This window comes from Entelurus aequoreus, linkage group LG04, assembly GCF_033978785.1.
Source record: "Entelurus aequoreus isolate RoL-2023_Sb linkage group LG04, RoL_Eaeq_v1.1, whole genome shotgun sequence".
In the NCBI taxonomy this organism is placed as follows: domain Eukaryota; kingdom Metazoa; phylum Chordata; class Actinopteri; order Syngnathiformes; family Syngnathidae; genus Entelurus; species Entelurus aequoreus.
In genome coordinates, this window is record NC_084734.1 from 27222727 (window position 1) to 27250701 (window position 27975).

The 27975-nt window shown below is 40.8% G+C and overlaps 1 protein-coding gene across 2 annotated transcripts in view; it reads right to left on the reverse strand.

The window, feature by feature from the left end:
* Nucleotides 1-505: 505 nt before the first annotated feature.
* The window catches only part of LOC133648414 (heat shock factor protein 2-like), a 33172-nt gene continuing 5702 nt past the window's right edge, over nt 506-27975 (reverse strand). For both annotated transcript variants that reach the window (XM_062044477.1, XM_062044476.1), the window contains exons 3-12: nt 17418-17545; nt 16796-16920; nt 14063-14138; nt 13917-13978; nt 13763-13841; nt 9135-9232; nt 7977-8243; nt 5560-5662; nt 3798-3864; nt 506-1463 (exon numbers count right to left, since the gene is read on the reverse strand). In XM_062044477.1, the coding sequence (XP_061900461.1) occupies nt 1183-1463; nt 3798-3864; nt 5560-5662; nt 7977-8243; nt 9135-9232; nt 13763-13841; nt 13917-13978; nt 14063-14138; nt 16796-16920; nt 17418-17545 (1286 nt within the window). In that variant the 3' untranslated portion in view covers nt 506-1182. The remainder of the gene's footprint in view (nt 1464-3797; nt 3865-5559; nt 5663-7976; nt 8244-9134; nt 9233-13762; nt 13842-13916; nt 13979-14062; nt 14139-16795; nt 16921-17417; nt 17546-27975) is intronic.

Below are 27975 nucleotides of genomic sequence, written 5' to 3' on the forward strand. Positions count from 1 at the left end.
CAGGACTAAACATGGTGAGGCTGCGTTTCAGTTTTATGCTCCTAAAATCTGGAATAGTTTTCCAGATGTGAGACAGGCCTCAACGTTGGCAATGTTCAAAGTCAGGCTGAAAACCAAATCATGCATATGTCAAGTGAACATATTTTATCAACACTCTTTGATTTTAATTTGAATTATGATTATTCTATTTGTTCCCTCTTGTACTTTTCTGTAAAGCACTTTGAGTTGCATAGTGTGTGAATTGTGTTCTATGAATCAACTTGCCTAATCTGTGTGCTTAAATGAAAGATGGATAAGCTGTAGAAATTGAATGAATTTTGCTTTTTTCCCCCCAGGACTTGGGTTTTTTTGTGTATATTTTGCTTGAGTCCGAATTGAGAAAAGAGAGTAGTGTGTTTTTCTTTTATATTTATATTGACAGTCAGCTTTGTTCATAATGTGAGGAAGCAAACCTACAGGATGTCACAAACAACACACGTGGAAGAAAGACAATGGAAACAAAATCTTAAATACTTGTACAGTATAGTGAAGAAGTATTTACAGTCTATTTAGGACGGCGTGACTCAACTTGTGGACGAGGCAATTTAACATAACTGCACAGCAACAGAAAGCATATCAAAACCAGCAGAAATGATTCCCTTTTCAGATCACAAAAGTTGCTACTCCATGTGACTTTGTAGCTAGGATGCCATTTTCATCATGTTTAGTAAACATGCAGTACTGGAATGGAGGGACGTGTCATACTTTCATTTCAGGTCATGGAGATTTACCCTGGGAAAAAAAGCATGTGATCTGCAGGACCTCTAAGTTGAATCCTTGCATGCATCGTTTCATGGTGGCTTTATTTTCACGGACCACCAGGAGAATGTCTAAGTCTATGAGCAGCGAAACGTCTAAAACAAACCAAACAGTCCAGTTGCGATCGATTTAATGCCCCGAGATGACAACCACCTGGATGATGAGAACATTCATAGACAAGGAGAACGTGATGTGGTCGCATGACAACATGGATGTGTTCTCTTGCAGAGAAATTTTGAATATGAACCAACAACAGCATCACTACTGTCAAACTTTGGGATGAAACACTTATTTCCCTCAGTCGAATTCGACATTCACCATAAAACGATGCACTTTGGGTTCAAGTTAGAACAACCAGCAGAGGATCAAGTATGGCCACTTCACTCACATGCCGTCCAGCTCAGCAGGGTCTGATTCAGGCCTGCTGGGACTCAGTTCACACAAGTAGAAAAGGGTCTCCTGGCTCGCCTCGGCTTCAGTCAGGGGCTCCAGGCGGATAAAGGAACTGCGGCCCGGCGGCTGGGATTCCACGCTGCCGTCCAGCAGCTCCGAGGGGAGTTCTGACTCGATGGAGTCCGCCGAAGTAGAGGGCACCTCAGCAGGCGGGACACAGCCATCCAGGAAGGCTAGCAGGGGGGAGGATGTGTACTGGATCACCTGCTTGTCTACAAGAATACAGCAAGGATGATGTTAAAACTAGGGATGATACTCGAAACCGGTTTTCCCGGTTGTTCGATAAGAAAAGAACCGAGTTCTCGGACTCGAATCCCTTTTTGAGAACCGGTACCCGTTATCGAGACCACTATAGTAAAGAAAAAGAGTTGGTTCTTTATTCGAATCCCTCGGAACGAATCCCGTCCCGACCAGAAATGCTCCGTGGGACATCACAAGAAATTACGTCACGTAGCTCAGTCATTAGGCGCAGATAGCGAAAGCAGGAAAAAAAATAGACGGGAAAAAGCGCTCCAAGGTTTAATGAAGTTCAAAACAAAAAGGTATAATCCAATGAATAACTTTACTGAGAGATTTGAGCAGGGTACAAACACATGACGAACACTTTTACGACCAACCGGAAACATAGCAACCAGGCTAGCAACGCACCTCCTTTACGGCAGCTGTCGCAACGTTCTTAAAGCAACCGCAGCACATACATATATATACAACACATCTCCCTTTTTTAACTTTCGTTTTTCTTTCCTTGTAAACAAAACAAAATCACACTGTATATGTGTTGTCTGTCTAATTATAAATAATGCAGACGAGGCGTGTTGGCTTAGTTCTTGACGTTTACTTTCACAGCGTGCTCATAACCTCATTCTTACGTGACGACATGCAACAACACTTTTCGGGGCTACCATGCATGCTCGTCACTCCCGTTGCATGCTGGGTAGTGTAGTTGTTATATTCCCTAGCTCATAACATCTTTCCCCCTATAAAGAAATAATGTTAACTCAATAAAGTGTATTTCTTTTTTTAGCTTTAACTTTTCATTTTTTAAGCATTGTAACCACATTTGCAAACAACTTTTCTCTTCATAGAAGTTTCTTTCAATAAAGAAATAAAGTCCAAAAATGTCAAAGCATCATAACAAACAGTTATGTCAAATAGCAGCAGAAGTGCACTTTTTGGAGAGCTGTATTATTTTCAGTTTTGTGCCCGAGGGACTGATTTTATTTAACACTATAGTATTATTTTTACACCAATAGTGATCACAGAGACAGGTTGTTTCTGTGTTACTGTATATATTTGTTTTTCTGAAAAATCCCACTTAATATACTTTGGGTAACAACAGTCAATATTTATTTATTTTTTAAATTTTTTTTAGGGGGGTAACAGTCAATATTTATTTATTTATTAGATTAAATTGTTTTCTTATATAATAAAAGTGAGCTTTTGTTAAACCAATTATTGTGTTTTTTTTTCCATATACAACAACCTATCTGGACTCGATAAGAGAATCGATAAGGAATCGGTTCGATAAGAGGATTCGATAATAGGCTCGAACTCGATAATTTCTTATCAAACATCATCCCTAGTTAAAACTGCAACTGGCACGGCTGCCAGATGGGTGCTGATGCAAGTTCCGCTCCACAAAAACACAATGTATATTCTAACATAACAACATGACAGCAATTTGTTGCTGGGGACTACTTTTGGGTATATAATGTGCAGACGCGACAGCTGCCTTTTTGTGTATGACACAACTGTAAACGGCAGTAAACTCATTTCTACCAAAACACCATTTTTATTCAAATTATTTTGTAATTGTGAGAAATATAGATAGTGATATATTGTAGGGGTGTCAAAAATGTTGATTTTATAATTAATCACGATTCTTAATCAATTCTTAATCAATTAAAAAAAAAAATATATATATATTTTTTTAAATCTGTCCTGTCCAGCCACACAGGCAAATCATGTTGTTTATGCCCTTATATGCATACAGATTTACTTTACAAAAGGTAAGTGTTGGATACTTCTCTTGTTGCTTTATTTGTACTTGACTTTATTAAATGTTTGGGTAGAATTTTATTAAAGTTTTGTAAATCACCAAAATGTCCCCGTGGAGTTATTGAGTCTTTTTAGCTGTTTGGAGAGCCAACTTTCGCAGCGAGTGGGTCCATGGCGATGACTTCTGTTTTGTTCAGTCGTTTTACAGGCACCATTTGCAAACAATCAAGATATGTAAATAAACATTTACAAAATCTTGTTTGGTGGGTGCAGTATACATACCAGTGCGCACTAGTCTGGAAAATCCAGTACTTATTTCCTTCACTGTAAATTACCTTGTTTTCACACAAACATGTGAATATACAGTATGGTTGTTTTTTTGTTTTGCTAATATGATGTTAACTTTCCACCTGTGTGTCTGTTACCAAAGTTAAACTGGGATTACAAAACGCCAACAGAGTTCAAGTTTTCATATAATGACTGCGTTTGAAGTAAAAGTGATTTGTGTTGAGGACCATGTGTGCTGGAATGTAAGGAGCTCCACTTGCCTGTGTTGTCTTCTCGCTGCCTACATCTGCTTAGTTGTGCTGGGCTTTCTTTTGAGGACACGGTTTCCTGAAAACAGACAATTAAAATGTCATCAACTTCTTAGTGAACATCTTTTAAATTCAAAAAATTCAAGTTCAAATATTTGTTCCTTCTTTCTTTACTTATAACTAGAGATGTCCGATATCGGCCTGCCGATATTATCGGCCGACAAATGCTTTAAAATGTAATATCGGAAATTATCGGTATCTGCTTCAAAAAGTACAATTAATGACTTTTTAAAACGCAGCTGTAAGGAGCGGTACATATCCGGTAAAACACGGACGTAGGGGGAAGTACAGAGCAGATGCGTCTCCCCTATCCCCTCTCCCACACACAACACAGGAGTTGACGACTGCAGCATTAGAGGTTTACTGGCGACGCTTGATGACCTCATCAAACCGCCGCGAGCGGAGCATAACAACAAGAAGAGTGTGTTGTTGCCGGTGCTGTAGCCGTGGCTAACAAGCGAGCTCGCTCGGTGACTGACTAACGACATGGTTAGGGATTATTTTAAAGTGTGTCTGACGGATAAAAAACTGGCAATTTGCAATGACTGCAAAAAGTTGGTTATGCGAGGAGGAACCAAGACGTCTTCCTTTAATACGAGCAATTTGATCTCCCGCCTCTTCAAGAATCATAAGGAGATACACGATGAATACAAGCGGAAGATGCATGAAAAGCAAACACCGAAAAAAAGTAGTACCACACAGTTGTCGCTTAATGACTCCGTCGAGAAAAAACAAAAATACAAAAAAAACTACCCCAGGGCGAAAGCCCACGTTGTGGTCAGGGACAACGCACGCAATATGGCAAAAACTACGGTGGAGTGTGGTGTGGCTAGTCTGCTTGCAGTGAACAAAGGTGCCCTGTCTCAACGCAGCATTTCAGAAGCTCTGGCTGACTGGTAGGCCACTTCAAGCACTCACCACTATCTTGCAGCACATTTTTGTTACTCATACAAATACGTTAGAGCAGGGCAGATTGAGCCCAGTTATAATTTCCTGTTGTACAGTATGCCAGGCAGTCTTGCACTAAAGGAGGACTATGTTATTGTTTACTTTATTACTCTAGTATACTCTGGACTGAAGCTGTGTGCCTTCATTGTTTTTGTAGCTGTTGTTTTGAGGCATGTTTAAAAAAATAAGAAATAATGCACTTTGTGAAAGTCAAAATATAGTATTTCCCATAGTTGTAGTGGGTATCAGGATTATCTCAGGGAGAGTATGTCCCAAATTCCAAGCTGCTGTTTTGAGGCATGTTAAAAAAAATAATACACTTTGTGACTTCAATAATAAATATGGCAGTGCCATGTTGGCACTTTTTTCCATAACTTGAGTTGAAGTTGTTCTCTTATTTTGGAAAACCCCGTTACATTGTTTAATGCATCCAGCGGGGCATCCCAACAAAATTAGGCATGTGTTAATTCCACGACCGTATATATCGGTATCGGTTGATATCGGAATCCGTAATTAAGAGTTGGACAATATCGGATATCGGCAAAAAAGACATTATCGGACATCTCTACTTATAACCAAAACAATAAATCAAGACTGCTAAACAGTGACCCTGTAACATTGTGGAAATTATTCATCATCTGGGGTGTGGTGTGTAGTACTGTGAGGGGGAAAAAAAGAATGTATTCCAATTTTAAATAAGGCTGTAACATAAAATACTTTCCAAAAACCATGTATGTAGGGTTTTTTTTGGGTCATTTTAATTTACCTCTAAGGCATCGATATCGATGCCTAATGGTTTTCCATAAAGCATGGCCTGAAAATCCTCCATGCTCCACTCAATGCTCTCCAGATAGTCCATCAGCTCCATCCTGATCACAAACAACATTGTGAGTGGCAGCGGTATAAATAGGCATAAGCTCAGACATTTCCAAATAAACTTGCTCGTTAGGAGACAAGCACAGAAGCTGCAGTTGTCTCTGTACCACACTAACAATTACATTGAGAGTTCACACAAAACAGGTCAAGTTCCTGACTGATACTTCCTGCAGGAATCCATCATCTATCAAATTATCCTACACCTCAAGGGCCTAAGGGGATCCGGCCCATAATTTGGAAGGTTAATCTTATCGATGTCAAATCGGGAAGTATGTGACATTCTTGAAGCAATGGAGGCTAAATGGATTGAACCACTTCACAGTAAATAATAGTTGTCGTGGGTGCAATTGATTGAGGCCACATTACTGGTAATTACAAATTAAAACTGACAGTTATTTGCAGGGTTATGTTCCAAGACCCCCAGCGATAGGCGAAAAAACGCAAACAATAAAAATCCGTAAATATGCCCATTTTTTAACTAATAATTGTGTGAAGAATATTATAGGTCTAAACACTTTAAATTCACTTTTACACAATTAAAAAACAGGCAGTTACACATCTCATCAAAGCATATTACTGGAAACTGTCGAGTGAATTGACTTGTCGGACCTCACGCTCTGCTGGACTAATACCTGCAGCATCGCCCCTGCAGATAGTGCCATCAAACCACTTTCTATTTACATTACCAGCAAATGGAGCACCGTGTGGTGCAACTATTGTCGATGAAAAAAAAAAAATTAAAAATGGTAATATCATATACATTTGCAACATAGACTAGTGGAAAGTTAATGAGGTTGCCCAGGCAACACAATGCAACTTTAGTACACACGGAGTGGACATGAGCATATTAGGGATCAGACTTGTTATAGCCGACTTGTGAATTTTAACATATGCTTTAACCTTGCTATCCATTTGTACCATGAGCGTCTGCAAGCCGCAGCCCGTCAGGGCGCCGCCTTCTTGACAGCGCATGCACTTTTTGCGTCGGATGAAAAGAGCACAGCTACCTCCCCCCATTCTCACCACATTCTACAGAGGCACTATAGAGAGCCTACTGACCAACAGCATCTCTGTATGGACTGGAGCCTGCAATGCCTCAGACTGGAAGTCTCTCCAGAGAGTGGTGAGGACGGCGGAAAAGATCATCAGGACTCTCCTTCCTCTTATTCAGGAGATCGCAAAAAGCCGCTGCCTGACCAGGGCTCAGAAAATCTGCAAAGACTCCTCCCACCCCCACCAAGGACTGTTTTCACTGCTGGACTCTAGAAAGAGGTTCCGCAGCCTCCGAAGCAGAACCTCCAGGTTCTGCAACAGCTTCTTCCGTCTGGCCGTAAGACTCTTAAACGCATCATAATTAAATTATCCCCTCAACTCTCCCAAAAATGGATTAACTCGCTGGAATAAAAAAAGACAATATAACATACATCCATAAACGTGGACGCATGTGAAAAAGTGCAATATATTTATCTGTACAGTAATGTATTTAATTTATTTATTTATTTATATATATATATATATATATATATATATTTATATATATATATATATATATATATATATACACTACCGTTCAAAAGTTTGGGGTCACCCAAACAATTTTGTGGAATAGCCTTCATTTCTAAGAACAAGAATAGACTGTCGAGTTTCAGATGAAAGTTCTCTTTTTCTGGCCATTTTGAGCGTTTAATTGACCCCACAAATGTGATGCTCCAGAAAGTCAATCTGCTCAAAGGAAGGTCAGTTGTGTAGCTTCTGTAACGAGCTAAACTGTTTTCAGATGTGTGAACATGATTGCACAAGGGTTTTCTAATCATCAATTAGCCTTCTGAGCCAATGAGCAAACACATTGTACCATTAGAATACTGGAGTGATAGTTTCTGGAAATGGGCCTCTATGCACCTATGTAGATATTGCACCAAAAACCAGACATTTGCAGCTAGAATAGTCATTTACCACATTAGCAATGTATAGTGTATTTCTTTAAAGTTAAGACTAGTTTAAAAGTTATCTTCATTGAAAAGTACAGTGCTTTTCCTTCAAAAATAAGGACATTTCAATGTGACCCCAAACTTTTGAACGGTAGTGTATATATTTAGTTATTTATTTATATATGCACCTTATTGCTTTTTTTTTTTTAAATCCTGCACTGCTATGAGCTTATGTAACGACATTTCGTTCTTATCTGTGCTGTAAAGTTCAAATTTAAATGACAAATAAAAAAGGAAGTCAAGAAGAAGTCAACCTTGCTATCCAACAGTTTGAATATGTTTTTGGAAAAAATTATACCCTGTGTGGCTATATACTTACTTGCCAAGCAGGTTGATGTTCTGTGAAATGGCGTTATTCTCGTTTAGTATGGAGTCCATAATCTTGACAGGGTCTTCAAAACTCTTGCCTGAAGGTTTATTGAGCTGTAGAATGCTGCTTGTTGGTCTGCTGCTGTCACACATGCTGTTCTTTGGCTGCTCCAAGACGTCCGCCTCTTTGACATCTTCAGTGCATGTTGTGCTGGCCTCTGTGTCAACTGCCAGCACTGGGTAGGGGTCCACATCCACTTCAACTATTTCTACATCACTGAGGAAGTGTAAAACAGCATCTTAGTGCAGTTAGGGACCTGCATTGTAACTCTGCATTTTAACACATTGGTACACAAAAAGTTGCATCAGCAGTGGTCAACTGTCTGTATGCAATTTTCACCGCAAACGTTAAAAGTTATAGAAACATTTTTGCACTCTTTCAACCATGCGTACAGACCACGGCAAGTTTTTCAGACACAAGAATCAGCAATGCTTGATGACACCATGAAATAAAGCTCATAACCACATATCTAAAATATGCATATATTTGACCAAGTTCAAATACAATAGGTATACTCTAAACGTGGCTATATTGTACTTTTGTTAAAGTCCAAATAACCCCTGATTTATAGGAACATTGTATGAGTCATGGGAGGGCACTGGGGTGGAGCTCTTGTGCGCACAATTCCCTGCAGGTGTGATTTTTCTGAGTCAGTAGGCAATGTTTTGGGATATATTTACAGTTTTGTAAATGAGGCTCCAAGGCTGCCAGAGAAAAGGATGAGGTAGCAGGAGGGTTTCAGTGTTGCCGACTTACTGATTAAGTAGCTATATTGAGCAAGTATGCAGACACCTCTATATACCTGTATTCTTTTAACAAAGCATCAAGCAATACATCTACCAACTTTTTCGATAGCCCCCATACCACCACAAATACATTGTAGTCCTGTGAAACAATGCATGTTCTCACTCTACTACAAAGCAGTAGCTCAGCTACTTGAACCCAAACTGTTGGGATGGTGATGAAGACATTGATCCTTCCTTCACCTTCCTCCAATAAGTCAGCTGTTTAAACCGCTACACCAAAATGACACATTGAAGACACCCTAGAATTGAAATTGTATGTTCTTACAGTCACGGTTATTAACGTGCCAAGCCAATGACTCACCCTGGCTCGTTGGGTCTGGGTGACCAGTCTGTGACTTCTGCTTCATTCTCTGTCAGGTCACAGATGACGACATCATCTTTCACACTATTGACAGGTGACTAAAAAGAAAACTCAGAGTGAAGAAACTTGACTAATAAAAATCTCAAGCATACAAATTAACGATACAACTCGGTAATCTAACAAAAATGCTTGGGCTGTCAAATGATTAAAATATTTAATCGCAATGAATTGCATTTTGTTCATAGTTAACTCAAAATCAATTGCAGATAGATATAATCTTTCATCATTATCAATTGTACACTAGACAGTTATTTTTTAAGTTTTTATTACCATGACTAGACAATTAGTTTTTTTTTTTTTAAAAAGCTCAACATACGAGTGTTTTGAGTTCTAGAGCCAACTGAGCTCGTAAATTGAGGTACCACTCACTGTATGTCTTTTTTTAGGAGCTTTGTGAGGTCTTCTGCATATCTGATATCGCAATAAAAACAATAAAAATTGCGTACTGTCTGCAAGACAAGAGCTCGCTTCACCCCTAGTTTTTAAATTACATCTCTGTTAAAACATAAAAAATGACACACCGTTCATATCTTTGTAAGAAGTGGTGTTGTCCCGATACCAATATTTTGGTACCGGTACAAAAATGTATTTGGTGCTTTTCGGTACTTTTCTAAATAAAAAAGGAACCACAAAAAAATTCATTATTGGCTTTATTTAAACAAACAATCTTAGGGTAAATTAAACATATGTTTCTTATAGCAAGTTTGTCCTTAAATAAAATAGTGAACATACAAGACAACTTGTCTTTTAGTAGTAAGTAAGCCAAAATGGCTCCTAATTTAGCTGCTGACATATGCAGTAACATATTGTCATTTATCATTCTAAAAAGTTTGATCATATTAGGCCTATACTGGCTCACCTGCACTGGTTTCCTTTAAGATGTGACTTTAAGGTTTTACTACTTACGTATAAAATACTACACTGTCTAGCTCCATCCTATCTTGCCGATTGTATTGTACCATATGTCCCGGCAAGAAATCTGCGTTCAAAGAACTCCGGCTTATTAGTGATTCCTAGAGCCCCAAAAAAGTCTGCGGGCTATAGAGCATTTTCTATTCGGGCTCCAGTACTCTGGAATGCCCTACCGGTAACAGAGATGCTACCTCAGTAGAAGCATTTAAGTCCCATCTTAAAACTCATTTGTATACTCTAGCCTTTAAATAGACCCCCTTTTTAGACCAGTTGATCTGCCGTTTCTTTTCTTTTCTCCTCTGCTCCCCTCTCCCTTGTGGAGGGGGAGTTACACAGGTCTGGTGGCCATGGATGAAGTGCTGGCTGTCCAGAGTCAGGACCCGGGGTGGACCGCTAGCTTGTGCATCGGTTGGGGACATCTCTGCGCTGCTGACCCATCTCCGCTCGGGACTGTTTCCTGCTGGCCCCACTATGGACTGGACTTTCGCTGATATGTTGGATCCACTGTGGACTGGACTTTCACAATATTATGTCAGACCCACTCGACATCCATTGCTTTCGGTCTCCCCTAGAGGGGGGGGGGTTACCCACATATGCGGTCCTCTCCAAGGTTTCTCATAGTCATTCACATCGACGTCCCACTGGGGTGAGTTTTTCCTTGCCCGTATGTGGGCTCTGTACCGAGGATGTTGTTGTGGCTTGTGCAGCCCTTTGAGGCACTTGTGATTTAGGGCTATATAAATAAACATTGATTGATTGATTGATTCTATTATTTTGTCAACATTATTAAAGACAAGTGGTAGAAAATGAATTATTAATCTACTTGTTCATTTACTGTTATTATCTGCTTATTTTCTGTTTCAACATGTTCTATCTACACTTCTGTTAAAATGTAATAATCACTTATTCTTCTGTTAGATACTTTACATTAGTTTAGGGTGATACCACAAATTTAGGTATCAATCCGATACCAAGTAGTTACAGGATCAGACATTGGTCATATTCAAACTCCTCATGTATCCAGGGACATATTTCTTGAGTTTATAAACATAATATAAATTAAATAAAAATGAAAGAAGATTTTGTGATGCTAAAAAATATTAAAGTAATCATAGTAGTATCGACTAGATACGTTCCTGTACTGAAATCATTACAGTGGATGTTAGATGTTAGATACACCAATGGCGTTTGTTTATATTGTAGCGTCCCGGAAGAAATGATGCTGCAGGGAATTTGTTCTGTAGTGTTTGTGTTGTGGTGCAAATATTCTCCCAAAATGTGTTTGTCATTGTCGTTTCACAATATGGCACATATTTATGACAGTGTTGGCGTTGTTCATACGGCTACCCTTAGTGTAACATGTATGGCTGTTGAGTAAGTATGGCCTTCATTCACATGTTATTAGTGCATTCAAAGTTAAGTTAATTGTCATAATGGTCAATAATCCGACATGATGTAACCTTGTCTTATAGACAAATTTTAATACAACTATTATCATGACTCTAGTGTGCTGAGGTGTGTAGTGAAGCATGTATAGCAATGACTCGTCCTAATTAGTTGATACTTGACAAACGAACTTGATATGTCTCCATGGAGACTAGGAGTAGTGGTTTTGAAGCAGTTAAATCACTGCGGAGAGACATTAGCTGCTAGCTAGCTAGCCGTCGACGGGTAGGGGACCGGTACTTTATGAGGCGGTATAGTACCGAATATGATTCATTGGTATCGCGGTACTATACTAATACCAGTATACCGTACAACCCTAGTAAGAAGGTAAACTTACTAAATCTTTAGGGTAGCAAATACTTACAGTATTTTCTTCGTTGTAAAGTGTAACCTCGATTTACCAACGCCTCTCTTTGCGTCCTTTTCAGTTTAGGAACGTTTACATCGCGCCAAATATGCCTCTGTGTGCGAACAATGTCTCGGCGTACGAGCGCTTTATTCATTTAGCATGCTGCTTGAAGCCATCGGGTGCTGCCGCTTTGATGACATCACTTCCTGTGCAAATGGTTGCGGCCATTTCAAAGCGCTTCGAACACGAGCGGCACTAATGAAGTGTTTATTTCCACAATCGTTGTACCTTGCGCCGGTCAAAGCTGTCAGCCTGTTTTAGAGAACACTTTGTGGGATCAGACATGCTTTAAATGTGTCCAAACTCTCACAGTCTTGTTGTAGAGCTTTGAGTTGCTAGATAAGCGCTTTGAGCTAGCCTTTTAGCTAGTTAGCCTGTTCCGCAGCAAGTCCTTAATTGTGATGAGATGGAAAAAGATGTTCTAAAATAGGGACTTTTGTTGAGGCTACAATCAATTGTGTTTACAATGATTCTTATGGAGAACTCTGCTTAACAATAAGAACTTTTCGGCTTGTGAATTATGTTCAAGAACCGATTAAGTTCATGAATTGAGGTCCCAATTTATGTGGTGGTGTGGCTCGGTTGGTAGAGCGGACGTGCCAGCAACTTGAGGGTTCTAGGTTTGATCCCCGCTTCCACCATCCTAGTCACTGCCGTTGTGTCCTCGGGCAAGATACTTCACCCACCTGCTTTCAGTGCCACCCACACTGGTTTAAATTAGAGATGTCCGATAATGGCTTTTTTGCCGATATGCGATATTCCGATATTGTCCAACACTTAATTACTGATTCCGATATCAACCGATATTGATATATACAGTCGTGGAATTAACACATTATTATGCCAAATTTTGTTGTGATGCTCCGCTGGATGCATTAAACAATGTAACAAGGTTTTCCAAAATAAATCAACTCAAGTTATGGAAAAAAATGCCAACATGGCACTGCCATATTTATTATTGAAGTCACAAAGTGCATTATTTTTTTTAACATGCCTCAAAACAGCAGCTTGGAATTTGGGACATGCTCTCCCTAAGAGAGCATGAGGAGATTGAGGTGGGCGGGGAAGAGCTAGTGCTGCAAGGGGTTCTGGGTATTTGTTCTGTTGTGTTACGGTGCGGATGTTCTCCCGAAATGTGTTTGTCATTCTTGTTTGGTGTGGGTTCACTGTGTGGCGCATATTTGTAACAGTGTTAAAGTTGTTTACATGGTCACCCTCAGTGTGACCTGTATGGCTGTTGACCAAGTATGCGTTGCATTCGCTTGTGTGTGAAAAGCTGTAGATATTATGTGACTGGGCCGGCAAGCAAAGGCAGTGCCTTTAAGGCACTGCCCCCAATATTGTTGTCCGGGTGGAAGTCGGGAGAATGGTTGCCCCGGGAGATTTTCGGGAGGGGCACTGAAATTCGGGAGTCTCCCGGGAAAATCGGGAGGATTGGCAAGTATGACTGGGAGACGCAACTGCTCTGTACTTCTCCCTATGTCCGTGTACCACTCCGTACAGCGGCGTTTTAAAAAGTCATACATTTTACTTTTTGTAACAGATACCGACAATTTCACTTATTACATTTTAAAGCATTTATCGGCCGATAATATCGGCAGTCCTATATTATCGGACATCTCTAGTTTAAATCTAACTTACATAATGGGTTTCACAATGTAAAGCGCTTTGAGTCACTAGAGAAGAGCTCTATATAAAGATAATTCACACAATTCATGAAGTTCATTAAGGTACTGCCACCTACACACCAAGCTAATATGCCATTTAGGTATGTCACCAGTCCTATGTTCTGTTTACTGACCTGTTCCACACATACTTTGTCATCATAGATCTCGTGAAAATATTTGGGCTTCTTTCCATTGCTGTTCATAAGAATTGGCCTGCCAAAAAGAACATTACATGTCAGCGTTTACAGTATAAAAAAAACAATCCATCTAAAAAATGCCAACACTCACCTTTTGCGCTTTAAATTCAGGATGTGGTTGTTCTGTACCAATGTGACGATAAAATGTATCAGCTGAAACAGTGAAAAGGTGAACCCCCCATCAGTGGTGCCCTTAAATCAGAGACCAGTATGGTGCAATAATGGAGCCAAACGTACCTTCTTGATGAGTTGCTGCTGATGCGCATACTTCTGTCTCATATCAGAGATCTCTGTCCACAGTGCTTCATTCTCCCTAAACCAAACGGTGAGTTAGCTTTAATTTAAATTGAACTGCCACAGTAGAAAACAAACCTTTTGAGTGGGGAAAAAAGGTCTTGTGACATTGTGATAGAAAAATCTGAACAGCAAATTACTAAGGACTTTTCACAGCGACACCGTTGCAGTGTTTAGAACAAAATGTTGATTGTCACAATCATGCTTTGACTGTCAAAGATGTTTGATATTGTAAGAGGTGATATTTCTACCTACATAGATGATTTTATTATTCTGTACTATGCGTTGCCCATATTAATAGTACAGTAAACCTTAGTTTATCACTGCTAATTGGTTCTGGGCCCGACAATAGTCAATGATTTTCGCAAAGAAGGAATTATCATTTCTAAATGGAATACTTTAATTTTTCGAGCATTAAAAACCTGTTAATGGCCTTCTAAACAGTCCCCCCTATTAAAAGTCCTTTAGACATGAAATAAAACCCACCCCCTGTAGTCCCATTTACACTTGCTTATTCCAATATAGCAATGCTGCCTAAAGCTTAGCTGCAAAATTGATTGGTTTGGTTTCATTCAGTGGCCAATATTACTGTAGTGTAGTATTAATATTTATAGTTCATTTAGCCCTTTTTAAGCTTATAAATGCTTAATTTAGACGGAAATACATGGAATATGCTTAGAAAAAAAATCAGCGATACAGCGCAGCCACAAACTTCAAAGTGCGATGTGGAGAGGGACGACATTCTCACGCAGATAAGCCTGCTTACTTTCTAGGTACTCTATTTAGCATTTTAAAGGCCCACAAAGAAAAATGAAGATAGACTATCAATCACAACATGTATAATAATAATGGATTAGATTTATATAGCGCTTTTCTAGACACACAAAGCGAAGTCAGAGAAGTGAGAACCCATCATTCATTCACGCCTGGTGGTAAGCTACTTTCGTAGCCACAGCTGCCCTGGGGTAGACTGACGGAAGCGTGGCTGCCAGTTTGCGCCTACGGCCCCTCCGACCACCACCCACCACCCATCATTCATTCACCAGTGTGAGCGGCACTGCGGGCAAGGGTGAAGTGTCCTGCCCAAGGACACAACGGCAGCGATTTGGATGTCAAGAGGCGGGGAGCGATCCTGCAACCCTCAGGTTTCTGGCACGGCCGCTCTAACCACTACACCATGCCACAAGGCGACTATACATTATTTTAACACTATCTACTGGAAGAAAAAAAACCTGGCATTAAGAGGCGGATCCCCAGAATGGCAGAGGAATTCTAAAAGTAATTAACTTTTGAAATCTGACAAAACAACATGCATTTAAAGTTCCTAGACAACAAGAAAATTGTTGGTGTATTTTGGGAAATTAATTTCTAAAATGTGTTGTACCACTAAACTAAAAAATGTTTAGGGACAAAAGGAATTTAAATCTGAATGAATCGTTAAAATAACTGGAAGATTATTCGATTTAAGAAATCATTGTTAGATGCAGTCCTACGCCATGTACGCCAGAACTAAAATAGCAGTTGGACTGAAAATGATTTAACTGATAATATATTTAGAGTATAGCAAGCATAGAAATATACATCAATAATTTCTTTGAGTTAGCCAGTCCTTATTCTCCCGTCTACAGCACACATTTTAATTGTCACAACTTAGTAAAAGGGAGCACATCACTTCTGTTTTAGCTTCACTTCACTGACTGCCTGCGCCTTTTAGAATCCATTTTAACATTGATGTATTTAATCCTTACATGGTCTTCAATATGTTCTCATGCAACTAGCTAAGTAGCATTAGCTTATTTGCATGACATTTCTGTATATACACTACCGTTCAAAAGTTTGGGGTGACCCAAACAATTTTGTGGAATAGCCTTCATTTCTAACAACAAGAATAGACTGTCGAGTTTCAGATGAAAGTTATTTTTCTGGCCATTTTGAGCGTTTAATTGACCCCACAAATGTGATGCTCCAGAAACTCAATCTGCTCAAAGGAAGGTCAGTTTTGTAGCTTCTGTAACGAGCTAAACTGTTTTCAGATGTGTGAACATGATTGCACAAGGGTTTTCTAATCATCAATTAGCCTTCTGAGCCAATGAGCAAACACATTGTACCATTAGAACACTGGAGTGATAGTTGCTGGAAATGGGCCTCTATACACCTATGTAGATATTGCACCAAAAACAAGACATTTGCAGCTAGAATAGTTATTTACCACATTAGCAATGTATAGAGTGTATTTCTTTAAAGTTAAGACTAGTTTAAAGTTATCTTCATTGAAAAGTACAGTGCTTTTCCTTCAAAAATAAGGACATTTCAATGTGACCCCAAACTTTTGAACGGTAGTGTACATGTTCACTTTTAAAATGTATTATCTGTTCTCTGTATCACATGTGGAGGAACAATCACAATCTTTTAATAACGTCTTAATTTTGACTGAGTGGATGAACTGAGTCTTTCTATTAGGAAAGTTTGTTAAACACAACCGTGGAGGAGAGACTGCACTACAGCACAGTCATTTGTGTCAGCGTATCAATTAATGGTCCAAATGTAATTGTAAAGCAATCGCAGCTACGTCAGGTAAGTATGTGCATCCGCACTCTAAAAATACTCTAAACCCAGGAGAAACACTAAACATCTGTGTTTGGGTTTGCAATCTTTCGTGCGGTAGGCTGCACCAACCTTTTCAGTGTTGCCAACCTGACATCAATGTTTTCCTGCTTGCTGTGAACACTCTGAACACTAGCCAGGATCTTCGACAGGTCTCCTTGTCGGATCTTATTGTCCTCAGGCCGAGTGCTGGAAACCTGGAAGACAGAATTGTATGGTGTAATCCGTCATTTATCACTGTCAACCGGTTCTGGACATGACCATGAAAAATGAATTTCCATGAAGTAAGAATCATTCATTATAAATGGAATATTTTATTAACAAGAGCATGGAAACTGTTTAATACCTTCTAAATAAATGTTTGACATTATCAGAGCCCTCTAGATATGAAATAACACCCTTTAGTCACCTTAACACTCTTTTAATCCAATTTAGTAATACTGCTTGGGACTGTGTCAATTATTGCCCACAATACTGAACAGTGTGCTCTGATTGGTTTGGTCTAATCAATACTACTGTAGTATTGATATTTTTAATACATTTATCCATTATAATGCTTGAAAAATGCTAAATTTAAGGAAGAAATGTTGTAGAATATGCTTAAAAATAACAAAACAACAAAAATCCACAATGTGGTGGAGCTGCAATATTTGAAGGCGAGGGTATTTGAATAATACGATAGTTGAGAATTTACCTTCCTCTTGATATTCTCCAGCAGGTCATCCTGTCCTTGTTTGAAATAAGTGTGCTGAAATTCCACAGGAACATCTCTCTCCTGCTTCACGATGCCTTGCTCGGGGTGCATCACTTTACGGAATCCATCTGAATGAGTTATGATATGTACAATCACTTACAGCCCTGGTGTGGGTTGTCAGTATCAGTACAACAAACACTGTACATTGCAGCTCTAAAGACAATTTATAAAACGGTTTTCATCCGGGATGTGTCTGTACATTTCTGCATTCATCCCAGCCGAGTCATACCAAAGACTATAAAAATGGGACCCATAACCTCCCTGCTTGGCACTCAGCAACACAGGCTGGAGTTGGGGGTTAAGTCACCAAAATGATTCCCGGGCGCGGCGCCGCTGCTGCCCACTGCTCCCCAAGGGGATGGGTCAAATGCAGAGGACAAATTTCACCACATCTAGTGTGTGTGTGTGTGACAATCATTGGTATCTTTAATCTTAATATTTCCATCTATCCTGACTAGTAGCCTAGTTCCTGCCACTACCATGCTTCACTGTAGAGGTGTTTAGGCGATGAGCTTAGCATGGTTTCTTCCCAACATGACGACTAAAAATTTACGCCAAAAAGTTCAATCTTTACCTCATCAGTCTAGATACTTAAGTTTCTCATGGTCTAAGAATCATTCAGCTGCATTTGAGCACGTACCATTTGTGTGTGAGTACAACAACAACAACCTTTAGCATATCAGTATTATGTTGAGCTAAATTATGGATTGGATAGAGCAAAGAATATGTACTATGTACTAAAATGATTCAATTAAGGAAACTGTTCAAACTCAAAGTGTTTACAAAGTACAAAGAAGAAGAATTCTGATATACATCTTGACCCTTATTTAAAACCGAGACAATCTCATTAAAATAATTTTATAAATCACAACTTACTGGGGTCCTATTATCAAAACCAACTGTTCTTGCCTGTTGGCACCTATTTGTGTCCATTTAGGATTTCCCCAAGTCCTGAAAATGTGAAATCAAACCCTGGTGGCATGGTGGAGATATTTATTTAACAATCTTTACTTACTTCATACTTGCTTCGAAATAACCGTTTAAATTTTGAGTAGCTAATGATGTATTTGTCGCTAGTTACGTCAGCGGATATCTCCATATATAGTAAAGTTTTATCCGAAGAGCTTTGCCCAAGTCCGCCATTATAGTCAGATGTTGAAGTCAATACACTTATTTTTCTCTATCCTCTTGTTGTGGGGCAGACTGGCTCGTACGCGCACACGCATCCGCCGCTGTTGCTATTTCAAATACAAAGTAGCGTATAGTACGAAACCTATATCTGTCAGTACATTCCATAAGGAACCACTAAAAACTATAACAAAGATGATGGGAAGAAGACAGTCAAAGTGGAAGCGCGTAAATAAGACCGCCCACAAAACGGCAATTTCAAAATAAATAACGCTGAGTAAGTTATATCTTTACACAAATATACAACATCCTAATAATTGTAATTGTCATGCTTTAATAAGTTGTAGGTGGTGTAAAACATGTATGTAAATTAACAAAATACAATAGTATAGCCTTATCAACTCTACCGATTCTACTCATGTAAAAGATTAAAATCAGGTTTTTACACATCGTTGTCCATGAGTGCATTATCCCTTATGTACTGTACATGCACATTGGCAGTACCATGAAGAAAATTGTTTTTTCGCAACTAATGAAACACATTCAAGGAAAAATAACAGGAAAGGGAAGATGCCGGGAAAAAAAGTGCAACTATGAGAGTTTCCTGGCGGAAACGGGAGGGTTGACAGTTATTTAAAGTACAGTATTACTTAAGACGTGAGAATTAAAACAATTTTTTTTTTAATTAACGAGGTCATATTATGCGTTTCCTACATTTAAAACCCTTCCCTTATGGTTGACATAACATGAAATTGTGCATACATTTTGTTTCACAGACATTTTTAAACCACTTTCTGAGAGTGCCATTTTTGGGTGGTCTTATTTTACGTGACGAAGTTCTCCTACAGGCCAAGCTGCCTTTGACTGCGTCTTTTATTAGAGAAAGCAACAGCGGCGGATTTTAGCATGCATGTGCATTAGGGACTAAACTATTTTAATACGTATTAATAATAACCACTGTAAAAATTCTGACGATTAGTATCACCGTTTTAAATTAATAATCGGAAAATCGTGATGATAACTGCACTTTGATAAACTCACTGACTGGTGCCAGATCGCTAGCTTAAATGATAACATGACAACAAGTGACATTAACGTCTTTCCCCATAAGAAACAACATACCCCCAATCTAAACATATATAACCACTTTGCTGTCAGAGTAACAAAGCTATTTAATTGTGCACATTGAACATAAAAGCTGTACAATCTTAGGACACAGTACATGTTCTATACTAATGGGAATTGAACTGAGGTGTTTTAACGGTGCGTTTAAGGACGACTGAACAGATTTTATTTGTTAGGGACTTTTCATTTACGGTGAATACATCTTGAAGTGCTACAGAGCAAACCAATATTTAAAACAATAAAAGCTTGGTCATTAAAACAGAAAAAGTACTAAGACTAAAACACTTTCAGTGAAGCATAAACACAAAACCTGCAAACTGGTGGCTTTTCTAGCAGTGTCTATTTCAGTCATTAAAAAAATAACTTGGTCAAAAAATTTCAGTGTGTGTACAAGTTATTTTTGAGCACATCCAAAAATACCGCGATAACAACCGTGGTAATTATGGTCACGATAACCGTGATAGGAATTTTTAACATTGTTACATCCCTCATGTACGTGTATGAGCCTGTCTGCCCCACAACAAGAGGATAGAGAAAAATAACCATATATCAGGTATGGATATACCAGCTGACGTAACAATGGCAAAATACATCACAATTGTCTCAAATTCCAAACAGCTCATTTGGGAAGAAGCAGAAGTGTTTCATTAATATCTCCGCCATGCCCCAATAGCTTGGACTCAAATTTTCAGAAGAAAAGGATCCCAAATACTAGGAATGCAACAATATTGTAAATAACGCGGTACAGCGGCTTCAAAATTCTCACAACAATGCCATAACGTGTAACTGGTTGTACAACCGCCAGTGTAGTTCTTTTCTGGCACTATTGAGTGAGTTGTTCTGAGAAGCAAACCACAGTTCTCATAGTTCCCTGCACAGCGCACATGTACAGCGCAGCCCAATAAAAGATTGCAGGAGCAGAGCAGAAAACTCAAATTTGTGGATCCTTCCGCATAGGACGTTTGGACGCATTTTGGCTTTGCAGTCAAGCAAAACAAAGAGAAGAAAACATGACGGACACGCAAAATAAAGTGTCTAAAAGTCCAGAAATACAAGCAACCTGAAAGTCACTTGATTAAAAGGAGTCATATGTAAGAATTTCATGTCAAGACATCATTTAATGGCCCGGATATGTCAAAAGGCATTAATAAATTATGTTCTTTTTGAATACCTCTATAACTGATAACAGTAATTCAGCCGGAATATACTAATTTCTAAATTTGATTTACAGCCCCAAAATCTTGTTATTGTTTTAATTTCGATGTCTCGCCCTCCACCATTTGACCAATGAGAAAGTCTGTGAGTGTGTTACATCAAGGTTGCTAGTTATGCACCGCCATCTTTGTCTAGCTGCTGCCACTGGTAAAGTTACTAATCAGGTCAGACTTTATTAAATCCAAAAGGACTTATGATTCTCAACTTTTCATGACAAAGCCAGGAACAAAATACAATTTTTTATTGTGGATGCCTTTGAAAGATGGAGAGGATTGAAGGCAGAGAAAATGTTTTCATCTGACACCAAACTTGCTAATTTCCTCTTTGATAGGCAAGTAAGGCATTTACGTTTTCTTATTACTTGTGATTAATGGAAATGGACATTCCGTATGTAAACTATATCATCCAATACAGTCTACGATCTTGTCTAACAAAGCTAGTATGTTCGTGCGATGAATGCTTAGCATGCTAGCCTGGCCAATGGGAGCATACAGTACGTATAGCCCAGTTCGATGACACATCAACATATAGACTAACGGGGGAAATATATGCCTGTTAGCCTGTATGTCGATGTGTAATTGAACTGACAGGGAAAAATATATATTTTAGACAAATAAAACCTGTCGATATGGGTAGTGTCAGTGCCTATTTCGTTCTTAATATGCTGATACACTGAGGAAATGGGTTCCAACATTAGCAAGGCTGTAATTGCAATGTGAAACGTATGGAGACAGCCAAATCACAGGATAAAAGAATTCCTCATTTGTGTAGCCTATAAGCATACCTTGGTAAAATGTTTCCTCTTTAGCTTTGGGCGTACATTAGGTTGCTAAACATGCTCTACTTATTTTCACCATTATAACCATTGCTAGCGTTGGTTGTAGTTCGTTTTAGTCTTTGTTCTCTGATAGTACTGACAATAACCATATGATTGCCATCTGTTGTAATATTGTATGCAGGCACGACGTATTTCCTAAAAGCTTAATTTCTGTGTAAAATTACAAATTAGAGATTTGTTGTTGACAAAACGCTTGTCTATTCAGCTATTGTGGTCCCAGCACCTCAATCCCTAGTAAGACGGAGTGGAAGTTTGAAATTCCTTGGAGTAGCCCAGTCGATCGAGCTGGATTTGGCTGCGTTTCTGGCAACCTCAGTCATGGAGAGGGGGAGGATACTACAGAATTTTGACGTTGATTGCAGTACCATTTTTGCACAGATTCCTACATACGGCTTCTTTAAATACACCCGGGAAAGATTATTGCCATAAAAACAAGATGTAAGCCAGACCAAACATCAATTTGTGAGGAATTTCAATCAAGATTTTCTCATGACAGTATGTGTTTACAATGTCAGTTTAAATACACTAAACTGAAGGTTTTAGAGGTTTGCTTGTTACTTGAAACACTGTTACTTCACTGTTCTTTGCACTTCGAAAATACAGTACCTCTTGTTGGTAATAAATAGGACTACAACATTGACACATTACGTTTGTGTTTATTTACAGTAAGTGTGTTAATCCTTAACACAAGTAGCATTTCATTTTCCACACTAAAGCAATTTTTCCTAGTCATGTTTTTTTTTTTTACATTACCGCAGTTATGTTGTACCGTGGCCTTAGTACTACGATAATGTCATACAGTAAGATTTGTATATTGTTACATCCCTATAAGATACACAAAAAGAGGTGCAAACAGGTAAAGGTTGGTTTTGCAAAATATGACCTCTTTAAAGCATTAATATGGAATTAATTAATTCCTTTCCATTCTTTTTTTAAGAAAATAATTATAACTTCCAATAGCAGTAGTTTCATTAGTATTATGTTTAGGGCTGCAACAACTAATCAAATAAATTGATTCAAATCGATTATAAAAATAGTTGGCGATTAATTTAGTCATCGATTCGTTGGATCTATGCTATGTGCATGCGCATAGCCTACTTTTTATTTTTATAAACCTTTATTTATAAACTGCAACATTTACAAACAGCTGAGAAACAATAATCAAAATAAGTATGGGGCCAGTATGCTGGTTTTTTTTCAATAAAATACTGGAAAGAATAGAAATGTAGTTTGTCTCTTTTATGCATTATTAATCGAAGTAATAATCGACAGATTAATCGATGATCAAATTAGTTGTTACCGTATTTTTCGCACTATAAGGCGCACCTAAAAACCTCCAATTTTCTCAAAAGCTGACAGTGCGCCTTATAATCCGGTGCGCCTTATATATGGACCAATATTGAGCCACAACAAACCTAAACTTCATTTTCATAAAGTTTAGGTCTCGCAACTACGGTAAACAGCCACTAACTTCTTTTCCACACTACTGATGATGCGTCCAAATTGCAAAACACCCATCCACCATTTTCACCAGCCATCACCAAACACTCTCAAGTATGTGCCAGCACAAAGGAATTTTACAACTTATCCTGTGTTTTTGTAAACTGAGTAACTGGACACTAAGTCCAGTGACCGCTGAGAAAGATCAGCTGACAACAGGGGAAAGTCCTTGTGGCAGCGTGGAAAGACAGCTGACAGGAGGGAATAGACCCCACTGGGACAGGCATGGGCTAGCTTCCCATGCTTGTAGCTTCCCATGCCTTCGCATGTTGGAAGCACCCGTTATAGCTACGAAAAGACGACAGAAGAAAACACCCCTAGAGTCTGCGAGAGTGGGGGCGGAAGATGACTCATCGGCTGACATCACGGTAACAGACCCTGGACCGGAAACGACTATGAGTGAAAGCACAATACAAGAGAGTGACACTGCAACTGCCACAGCTACAACCACGACGACGGGACACAAACTGCAGATATGTCCCTGTGGTTGGAGGAGCATTACATCACATCATGGGTTGAGAGTTCACCAGGGAAAGAAGAAGTGTTTGAGAGAAGAGAGACAGAGGCCTCGCATTGACTACTTTCTACGAAAAGAGTCAAATCAGTCGAATGAAGTACAGCAACTGGACGCAAACCACAGCTTGCAGTACATCAGTACCAATGTCACGGAGGAAGCAAACACAGAGCTGATGACAACGACGGTAGAACCGACCCAACCTCCTAGACCTGCAGTCGAAAGGAGACTAGCAGGGATTAGACTGCATGTGAAGTGGCCCGGTGTCGTGGATAAGAAACTGTGGGAAACAATCAATACTGACCTGGCCCTGTCCCTCAAACAACTACAAGGGACAGTGGAAAAGAAGTTGGAGAGAATGGGGGACATTATCTATCAATATGGGTCAGAACGCTTCGGAGTGCAAGTAAGGAAAGGTGGAAAAAACGTCTCAACCGCACCAGTTTCTAGGAGGCAACATGAGATCAGGCGCCTCGTCCTTGAAAGGAGACAACTTAGGAAACAGTGGAGAAAAGCCTCTGGAGTGGAAAGGGAAGGCATAAATGTGCTCCAAGTCGACATTAAAACCCGACTGGCATCCCTCCGCAGAGCAGAGAACCTACGGAAACGTAGAAGGAAGAAAGAACAAACTAGAACACGGTTCTATAAAGATCCCTTCAAGTTCCTCAAAAGTATCTTCGCAAAGGAAAAAAGTGGAGCCCTTAAAACAACAAAGGCAGACCTGGAAGATCACCTGAAAGCAACGCACTCTGACCCAAGGCGCTATGAATGTCTCACCATCCCTTCAGATATCCCGCCGATTGACCCTCCCGAACATCATATGCCTATCGGCCCTCCAACATGGAAAGAAGTGGAAAACACTGTGCGTCGAGCAAGATCTGCATCAGCCCCGGGGCCAAATGGAGTCCCATACAAGGTGTACAAGAACGCACCGGACATCCTGAGGTTTCTCTGGAGACTCATGAGAACAGCATGGCAAAAGAAGATGATACCCAAAATGTGGCGTAGGGCAGGAGGAGTCCTCATCCCAAAGGAGAAGGATGCAGAGAACATCAGCCAATTCCGTCCAATCTCCCTGCTAAACGTTGAGGGCAAAATCTTCTTCAGTGTCATTGCACAGAGGATGGGCGAGTATCTGCGAAGAAATAAGTACATCGATACATCTGTACAAAAGGCAGGTATATCAGGATTCTCTGGGTGCTCAGAACACTTCAGCATGATCTGGCACCAGATCCAAGTGGCAAAAGCGGAGAGAAAGGATCTCCACGTAGTCTTCCTGGACCTCGCCAACGCCTTTGGTTCGGTGCCCCATGAACTCCTGTGGTCTGCCTTCAACTTCTTCCACATACCGGACACCATCACAGCCCTAGTTAAATCCTACTTCCAGGACATGCAGTTCTGCTTCACAACCTCTGACTTTACCACCTCTTGGCAGCGCTTGGAGGTGGGCATCATGGCGGGATGCACTATTTCACCCCTGGCATTCACGATGGCGATGGAGGTTATCATCCGCGCCTCAAAGTGGGTGGTAGGCGGTCAGCGGGTTGACTCTGGCCAGCGCCTTCCCCCACTCAGAGCTTACATGGACGATATTACAACGTTGACCACCACCGTCCCATGCACCAGGAGGCTTCTCAGAAAACTGGAAGAGAACATCAGTTGGGCCCGTATGAAGATCAAACCATCCAAGTCACGAAGCATCTCAATTGTGAAGGGAGTGCTCTCGGACCTGAAATTCTTCATCGGAGATGACCCAATCCCAACAGTGTCTGAGCAGCCTGTAAAGAGCCTTGGCAGGTGGTATGATGCAAGCCTGAAGGACAAAGACCAGGTGCAACAACTACGTAAGGATATCAGCAGCGGCCTACAGTCCATCGATAACACCCAACTGCCTGGAAAGTTAAAGGCCTGGTGCCTTCAGTTCGGACTCCTACCCAGGATACTGTGGCCCCTCGCAGTTTATGAGGTCCCAATCTCGACTGTAGAGAAGTTGGAAAGAGGAGTCACAGGCTACATCAAAAAATGGCTCGGAGTTCCACGATGCCTTACCACCATAGGCCTCTACGGAGATGGCATCCTCAAGCTGCCCCTCACCAGTCTCACAGAGGAGTTCAAGTGTGCAAAAACAAGACTCCAGATGACACTGAATGAATCCAGAGACTTGGTAGTGAGCAACAATGCACCAACCTTGGCGACAGGGCGTAAATGGAGACCAGCCAAAGCAGTGGAAGAAGCAACAGCAGCCCTCAGACATGCTGACATTGTGGGCTATGTCCAGCAAGGAAGAGGAGGCTTTGGGCTAACAGCTACCCGCCCGGCTTGGAGTAAGGCCACAGCACCAGAACGGAGGAAGATGGTGGTGGACGAAGTACACCGCCAGGAAGAGGCTGCAAGATGGGCCAAGGCAGTCTCTTTGGGCAAACAGGGTCAGTGGACGAGATGGGACAGTGTGGAGAGGAGGAAGATCAGCTGGAAGGATATGTGGGCCATGGAAGCTAGGCAGTTGAGCTTTGTCATCAGAGCTACATATGACATCCTTCCAACACCAGTTAACCTTCACCAGTGGTTCGGCGAAGACCCGGTGTGTGCCCTTTGTTCCATGCCAGCCACCCTCAAGCACATTCTCACAGGGTGCAAAACCAGTCTCACCCAAGGACGTTACACCTGGCGTCACAATCAAGTCCTAAAGACCCTTGCGTCCACCCTGGAGGACAAACGAGTAACCATCAACTCCCTACCACCACCAGCAGCCAACCACCAGCAGACCATTACCTTTGTCCGCGAAGGGGCTAAGGTAGTCAGGAGCGGCTCCATACCACCTGAGCGAGGCCAGCTATGCTTAGCCCGCGACTGGAGGATGCTGGTTGATCTTGGCCGGCAGCTTGCGTTTCCTCCGGAGATTGCTGTGACCACCCTGAGACCGGACGTGGTGCTCTGGTCCCCTTCACAAAAAAAGGTTTTCATCATCGAGCTTACAGTACCCTGGGAGGACTCAGTGGATGAGGCTTATGAGCGAAAACACCAACGCTATGCCGAGCTTGCAGCTGAAGCACAACATCGTGGCTGGAACACTGAGGTCCGTCCAGTGGAGGTGGGCTGCAGAGGCTTTGTGGCGAGATCTACCACCAAATTGCTTGTAGACCTGGGAGTCCGAGGCCAACGCCTGCGTATAGCCATCAAAGCTGCATCGGAGGCAGCCGAAAGAGGCAGCCAGTGGCTGTTCATGAGGAGGAAAGACCCCTGTTGGGCCCCCAAGTAGCAAGCCAGGAGGTATGCGGTCAGCTTAGGCTTGACTCAGGGAAAAGGACGCCCCTGCCATGCATAGTCCCATGAGAAGTCTGCTGTTCAACACCAAGCGACTCATGCTTAATTGGGATTGACGCAAGCCCTGGGCCGATCACCCTGTGGCTGGCCACCCCTGGAGAGGGCGTCTAGTGATAAGGCCGAAACGCCCAGTGACCCAGGGGCACACTACTGATGATGCGTCCAAATTGCAAAACACCCATCCACCATTTCACCAGCCATCACCAAACACTCTCAAGTATGTGCCAGCACAAAGGAATTTTACAACTTATCCTGTGTTTTTGTAAACCAAATTCCCCCCGTAGAAGAAGAAGCGCTTCTTCTACGGTAAGCAGCCGCCGAGTTCATTTTCCCCACGTAGAAGAAGAAGCGCTTGTAACCCAAAATTGGCTCCTATTAAGAGACACGCTTACGACGCAGAGTTTAAACTTAAGATGATCAGTCACGCAGTACAACGGGGCGGCATAGCTCGGTTGGTAGAGCGGCCGTGCCAGTGACTAGAGGGTTGCAGGTTCGATCCCCACTTCCGCCATCATAGTCACTGCCGTTGTGTCCTTGGGCAAGACACTTTACCCACCTGCTCCCAGTGCCACCCACACTGGTTTAAATGTAACTTAGATATTGGGTTTCACAATGTAAAGCGCTTTGAGTCACTTGAGAAAAAGCGCTATATAAATGTCATTCACTTCACTTCACTTCACTTCACAACACGGGAATAGAGCAGCAGCGAGAGAATTTAACATAAACGAATCAATGGTGTTTAATTCGGACACTGAAGAAGAAGAATTTGAGGGATTCGTGGATGAGGAATAACTTCATAAAGTGAGCTTTACATGTTTATTTTGTGTGTTGTGTGACATTAACGTTTGAGCAAC